The 6,647-nt window shown below is 39.1% G+C and overlaps 3 protein-coding genes across 3 annotated transcripts in view; 1 reads left to right on the top strand and 2 right to left on the bottom strand.

Moving 5' to 3' along the window:
* Positions 1–308, bottom strand: part of LOC109116850 (ethylene-responsive transcription factor 4-like) — a 3,614-nt gene extending 3,306 nt beyond the window's left edge. The window contains exon 1 of the mRNA XM_019203006.1: positions 20–308. Within this exon, the coding sequence (XP_019058551.1) occupies positions 20–308 (289 nt within the window). The remainder of the gene's footprint in view (positions 1–19) is intronic.
* Positions 309–3,259: 2,951 nt separating this feature from the next.
* On the top strand, positions 3,260–4,926 carry LOC104818085 (3-hydroxybutyryl-CoA dehydrogenase). The gene is made up of 4 exons (XM_010547540.1): positions 3,260–3,502; positions 3,845–4,066; positions 4,158–4,270; positions 4,359–4,926. Exons 1-4 carry the CDS (start codon positions 3,317–3,319, stop codon positions 4,717–4,719), a joined length of 882 nt encoding a protein of 293 aa, XP_010545842.1. The 5' UTR covers positions 3,260–3,316; the 3' UTR covers positions 4,720–4,926.
* A 324-nt stretch (positions 4,927–5,250) lies between these two features.
* LOC104818084 (VQ motif-containing protein 19-like) lies at positions 5,251–6,214 on the bottom strand. Its single transcript, XM_010547539.2, has one exon. The coding sequence runs from the start codon at positions 6,098–6,100 to the stop codon at positions 5,480–5,482; it is 621 nt and encodes a 206-aa protein (XP_010545841.1). The 5' UTR covers positions 6,101–6,214; the 3' UTR covers positions 5,251–5,479.
* Positions 6,215–6,647: the final 433 nt, after the last annotated feature.

Below are 6,647 nucleotides of genomic sequence, written 5' to 3'. Positions count from 1 at the left end.
GAGGAGAAGCCACCATCACCAGCGGCGGTGTTGGTGTTGTTGTTGTGGGGGTGGAGGTGGAGGAGGGAAGGGAAATTGGTCTTGGCCTTGGAGCCGCGGAACTCACGCGCCGCCGTGTCGTATGCACGGGCAGCGTCCTCGGCGGTGTCGAAGGTGCCGAGCCAGACACGCGTCTTCTTGCCGGGATCCCGGATCTCGGCGGCGTAGCGGCCCCACGGACGCTTCCTCACCCCCCTGTAACGGATTTCCTTGGAACTCGCGGTCGGATTCGGACCGACCGGGTTGGGTCTCGGACCCATCTTCGCCATCTCGATGAGCGAATGATGATGGTGGTGGTGGAGATATATGGGAAGAGGAGAAGAGGAGGAGAAGGGGCGTTTATATAGGGGGAGAGAGAGAGAGAGAGTAAAGGGATGCTGCTTTTGGGGAGGGGCTTTTGTTGTTGTTGTGAACAGTCAAAGCCAACAAGTTTAGCGGCTTCTCTTACACGAAGCGGTTTTCGCGTTTTCTTTCTTACACCCACTCGTCTCTCGCCACGTGTCCCCTTCCCTCCTTATCCAACGTGCCCTTTTCGCTTATATTATTAATATAATATAATGTAGTACGTGTCATTACGTTGATGTATATTTAATGTCCTGCAAATATAAACGAATGGGCCTTTTTAGTTTTTTTTTTTTTTTAATCAAGCTTTCATTGTTTTTCTTTTTCCGGATTTGATTTCGATATAATTTCTTATAGTAAAAAGATTTTATCCAAAATCAGTATAAATGCTATTCCTTTTCAATTCTTTCGGTGAAAACTACATTCCAAATAAAAATGAATACATTGACTGATTAAATATTAAAGACCGGTACGATACAGATTTGGGTTAGCTACATGAATTTTGTAACTTGCAACAATTCTTAAAATTTAACAGCTCTTGCAAGTAACTGTTTACAAATATGATTGATGAAATATTTCTCAAAAGCTACCATCGCCATTTTCCCTTTAACTCATTTTATCACTAATTTTCTAAGACTTTAACTTTTTCGTTTTTTTAATAACCGATTATCTTTAATCAATATTAAAATTAATTTCAAAATAAAAGATCAGTCATGTGATTTAGAATATATTATATTTTTTCAAAATTGAAATTCGAACTCGGAATGATATATACGTTTTGCATCTTCATTTTATGAGTTGAACTATCCAAATTTGGGTATAATGTTATTGTTGTTATGGTTTTCTTTTCATATGACTGCATATTTCTTATGAACGAACCGAAATAGCTAACCCTAATCAATTTTACCTAACTCGTGAACAAATGAGACATGGTTCACAACTACAACTAAATATGATATAAAAAAAAGTCATCATAAATTTATATTTCAATGTAAGATTTGTATTTTAAATAATCAAATATAATCCTACACAAACAATTTAATTATCTAAATTCAATAAAAAAAATTAATTTACATATATAACTAAAACCTCGAATGAGAGCTGGATTAAGGGTTGAACGTGTGACCACAAAACTTTATAAGAAAACGTGTAACCACAAAAACCTTAGTGATTTATCTCCAATACAAAAGTAAAAAGTACATGGCTATATAGACCTATATATGGATAATAAATTTAGTTAATTCGTATCCTTATTTCATACATTTTTTGTGTTGATTTTGACTCATATGCAAGGAAAATTAACAGTTTCCATTAGGATAAATCTTTTTTCATGTAATAAAATGTCAATAATAGTAGGAGTGGAATCGGAAATTTATTTTATTAGAAATACTGTTAATATTGTAATATACATAATAAAATATTAAAAAAATTAAGATGAAGTTGAGAGCCATGCAGTCCTACCACAACAATTGGAATGGCCCATGTTTTTAACATTTGCAAGAAGTATAATATAGTTTTTATTGATTAGCTCTATAGTGGTTCCATCAGTCCATATTCTGGGAGGATTATATAATTTTATTGGAACTAAATTCCAAGATTATTTTAGTAAAAAATATATTTTACCAAAAATAAAAGATGGTTTAATAAAAATTAGAAATTAAAGTTTTGAGGATATAAAAACTATATACTATTTAATTTCTAAACACGAGAGAGAAAAAAAAGCATAGAAAGGACTCGGAAGTTACAAAAGACGTTCGGATTTAAATAAAATAAAATAAAATAAATACCAGCGCCGAATGAGAAACAGTGAGAAACGGGCTTTTGGTGTGACGCCGAAAAAAGGGAAAGAAGAAGCCCAAACGTGGCAAATCGTGAGGACGCGCGGCTGAGGAACCGCGTTTTCAGTTTAAGCGATCAACAACGGCGCACGAGCGGCACGCGTTACGCACGTGCCATCCCACACGCGCTGTTGCGTGACTTCCTCAACTCGACGGCCTTTGACTGCTTTTTTCCTCAGCGACAAGTGGACCCCACACTCCCACCTCCCCCGACTTTTCAATTTCAATTTGCTTTGATCTGAGAATGCCACGTGGTCAACGGGACACCTGGACAACGATCAACAGTTCATAGAGATGCGCCGCGCATCGGTTCTAACGGCGGCGCCTCCGCCGTCAAGTGTTTGGTGCGGTTTTGTCTGTGTTTTTTCTCCTAAAAGACGGAATTTTACTTGACGGCAGGACTTAGAACTGGATTAGTTCAACTTAATTTTGATTAGTAGGTTAATTATCGTTTAATTACGTGTTTCCTTGCAACGACAGGTACAATCTGTCTACACGCCGTGGAAAAAGCATAAATTTTGGATTAATTAATTACCAACTGTAATTAGTGCCTTGACCACGTATCCTTTTCTTTTCTGTTTGCCCAATAAGCAATCGGAATGTCGGATTTTTCTCCACTGAAAAAGTGTGCGTATTTTTTCTTTTTACCATTTCTTGTCCTAACCGAGAATTCATATCGTCCTTTCAAATCGGGTGGTCCATAATCCATGTAGATCTCTATAGTATACAATATAGAATTGTTCACGTAGATCATTCAGTTCTGAGCGAATATTCTGTATTAACATTTCAATGGAACAACCCAAATTAATTTTTGTTTATTGATCTACAATTAATTACTTATTATTTAGCGAAAAAAAAAATGGAAGATAACACGGATAATATAATAATTAAAAAAAAGGAAATATTTGAGCCGAATATGGGCTTGGGCTTGGGCTTGGGCTTGGGCTTGGGCTTATCTTGACCTATAATGGGAAGCTTTTATGGGCTCATTGAATTCCAAGAATCTGACAATATCAAAGGCTTTTTTTTCTTTGCTTTTCCTGTCGTCATCTTTCCAAAATTGGAGAGAGAGAGAGGAGAGATCGGCAGCGGAAAAAATGGCGGAGATAAAGAGCGTGGCGGTGATCGGAGCCGGGCAAATGGGTTCGGGTATCGCGCAGCTCGCCGTCACGCACGGCCTCGATGTTTGGCTTCTCGACACTGATTCACACGCTCTCTCTCGAGCCACTGCCTCCATATCCTCCTCCGTTCAACGCTTGGTCTCCAAAAGCCAAATCTCCAAGGCAAGATCACTCCGATTCATTCAATCCAATCCCACTCTCTGTTTGTTTCTTGAGAAAATAGTTCCTGGGTTCTTCGCTCTGTAGATTCTTCATGGCTTTGCAGTGGAGAGATTATGATTAGGAAGTTTGTCACTGAGTGGAATGAAGAAATTCCAGCGTTTTCTGTTTTGTTTTCCGGGAAACTAGTTTCAGGGTTGGTTTATATGATTGATCCATCTCACGTGCTAATGTAATTTTGTTTGATTGATTCTAGAGGAATTGGCAAATGAAATTCGAAAGATCAGAGCTTTTTCCAGAGTAGATTTGAGATTATGAAACTCGAGAGGTGGTTCTATGCTGCAGGAAGTTGGTGCTGATGCTATGCGACGACTGCGTTGCACATCGAATCTTGAAGATCTACATTCTGCAGATATCATAATCGAAGCCATTTTGGAATCTGAAGACATAAAGAAGAAGCTGTTCTCAGATCTTGATCGCATAGCCAAGAGTTCCGCCATCTTAGCATCCAACACGAGCTCCATATCCATAACTCGTCTTGCATCTGCGACACAGCGACCTAGCCAGGTCGACCCTCAATTGCTTTCTTTAATTGTTCAGTGGGCTTCAAGTCTAAATATGATCCGACCAAACCACATGGGCATTGCTTCATTTGTAGGTCATCGGCATGCATTTCATGAATCCACCTCCGTTGATGAAACTTGTCGAGATCATTCGAGGTGCAGACACGTCCGAAGAGACTTACACCATGACAAAATCCTTGGCTGATAGGTTGGGTTATCTCGAAAGGAAGGATTACTGATTGCATGAGTACGTATAGATTGACTCAATCATTCCCTATTGGGTTTTTCCCCTGCAGGTTTGGCAAGATAACCGTGTACTCGCAAGACTACGCAGGCTTCATTGTGAACAGGATCTTGATGCCGATGATCAACGAGGCGTTCCACACGCTTTACACGGGAGTGGCTACAAAGGAAGACATCGACATGGGAATGAAGCTCGGAACAAACCATCCAATGGGTCCTCTGGAGCTGGCAGATTTCATCGGTCTGGACATATGCTTGTCCATAATGAATGTTCTTCACAAGGGTCTCGGAGATCCAAAGTACGTGCCCTGCCCTCTTCTCGTTCAATACGTGGATTCTGGAAGGCTCGGCAGAAAACGTGGGATCGGTGTTTACAACTACAGTAGATCTCCGAAATCGTCTCCTCGGCTCTGAGAAGTGACAAGTAAAATCTTCATCCCTTTTGGGCAATTAAAACATGAAGAAACCTTGGCTGGAAAGGCAAGAAAAGCGGCGGCATGGTCACTGTCTTGTGGTTGTGTCTGGTTTCTTGATCCTGTTGTTTCTTGAACAAGCTCAACAGTTATCTGGTTTCAAGAAGTAATAAATAAATAAATAAATAAATTTAGTTTCTCAAAATTATGTTAGAGATTAGATTTTTCGTACGGATTCTCCCTGTTTAGTGGATGAAACTGCAGATGGCCAATGAAATCTATGATGGGTCTAAATGGTCAAACTCATAACTTCTGTTTTTTTATAGAATTTGAGAAACCATTTCCTTGATTTTGTAATCTATATTCCATCAAAACTATAAAAATAAAATATATGCAAGGGAAAAATAACTTGTTGGGTCAACTCGTGCGCAGTTAATTTTATTGGTAAATTTCACCAGATAACCTATATATTGACTAGTAAAATATAGATAAATTGATATAATGATTATATAAAATTATGAAAAGAGCGAAATTGGTAACCAACGGACGTGATCGTTGTGCTCTTTTTGTTTAGTTGTGGAAACTATTTTACTCTACAATTCTCTCACGTTGCCCTCGAAAGAACAAGCTTTTTGGGCCCAAAATTGAGAAATTGGTTTTATGGGCATGTTTTCGAAAATAGTATAAAGATGCGGGACTTAAAAAGTTTAAAAAAGAAATTACAGTGAATGTAAATTATAAACAGATCGCCCTCTCTCTCTTCAATTAGATTCCTCCGGTGAGACAGTGGAAGAAGTCACCGGAAAAAGCGGGAGGAGCTGCGACTCTGAATCCCGCGGCGTAGGAATCTGCGATGGGTGCAGATAAAAGCCCTTCTCCGCAATCGCCCTCTCTTCCTCCGACAATGGCGGCATCTTATCCAGCGGGTCTCCTGTCTGGCGTAATCCATCGTTCTTCACCGGCGTCACCGGGCTGTTCAGACCCAGCCTCGGGAAATCCAGACAGCTAGGCGACAAAACATCCGGATTCCTCGGCGACAGTCCGCCGATCATGAGGGTGTTGATCATGAAGCTGTTCTTGAGGTTGTGCCTCCTCTCGTAAAGCTTGAACCCTGCCTGTTTCTTCGGCGGCGCCGTCTTGACGGGAGGAATTACGAAATTGCCCTTCCCGGAGGATGAATCTGGGGATCTGGGGGAGGAGGAGCCGGTAAGCATCTGGACGACGTGTTTGAAGGAGGAAGTGTCGGCTTGGACGAAGGTTGTCGGATGATGATCAGATCTGGTGATGAAGCTGTTGTGTAGAGATCCAGTGACATTGATCGAAGAAGAAGATGGCTTTCTGGAATCTTCTGGTTTCGATGAACTCTCCGCCGACATATCCATTTTCCGAAGCTTCTTAGATTGAGTGAGTTATGGTTTCTAAGACTCCATTGGACTCTCTCTCTCCTCTATATTTGTCGTGACTCTCTTTGGATCTCTCTTTGAGGTTTGGGATTATAAGAAAAAAAAAAAGACAATTATTTTTATTAGGCAATTTTAAATATATCTACAAAAATATTTCCTATTTTATTACTATTGCTATAGCTAAATTATATTCATCTACATTGAAATAAAACAATGATTATTTAGAAAATTCATATACTGCATTTTGAAAAGTTATTTTTCTAATTATGTTAGTAATTCAATCTTTCTCAATTTTTAATATACATATGATTTCGATCCTTTTTGTGTATATATATGTATTGTTAGACCATAATTTCGTAGTTTGTAAAACTTTATTTTTTTCGAATTAAGAGTATTCCTAATATCTAATATCTGATACTATTTAATTAGTGGAGGAGTATAATGCAAGGGATACCGCTGAATAAAATGTAAATGCAATGATTTTTTCAAGAATTAAATATAAAGGGGGGGGGGGGGGGACAAAAAT

Source organism: Tarenaya hassleriana, unplaced genomic scaffold, assembly GCF_000463585.1.
Source record: "Tarenaya hassleriana unplaced genomic scaffold, ASM46358v1 Cleome28, whole genome shotgun sequence".
NCBI classification, from domain to species: Eukaryota; Viridiplantae; Streptophyta; class Magnoliopsida; order Brassicales; family Cleomaceae; genus Tarenaya; species Tarenaya hassleriana.
Note: the sequence above shows the minus strand (reverse complement) of the source record. Positions and strands in the feature narration are given on the sequence as shown.

Excerpts from the sequence above, each read along its gene's own strand:
- LOC104818085 (XM_010547540.1), top strand. The coding sequence starts at position 3,317 with ATGGCGGAGATAAAGAGCGTGGCGGTGATCGGAGCCGGGCAAATGGGT. Across the intron at positions 3,503-3,844 it reads CCAAAAGCCAAATCTCCAAG|GAAGTTGGTGCTGATGCTAT; the intron begins GCAAGATCACTC and ends TCTATGCTGCAG. Across the intron at positions 4,271-4,358 it reads ACAAAATCCTTGGCTGATAG|GTTTGGCAAGATAACCGTGT; the intron begins GTTGGGTTATCT and ends TTTCCCCTGCAG.
- LOC104818084 (XM_010547539.2), bottom strand. The coding sequence starts at position 6,100 with ATGGATATGTCGGCGGAGAGTTCATCGAAACCAGAAGATTCCAGAAAG.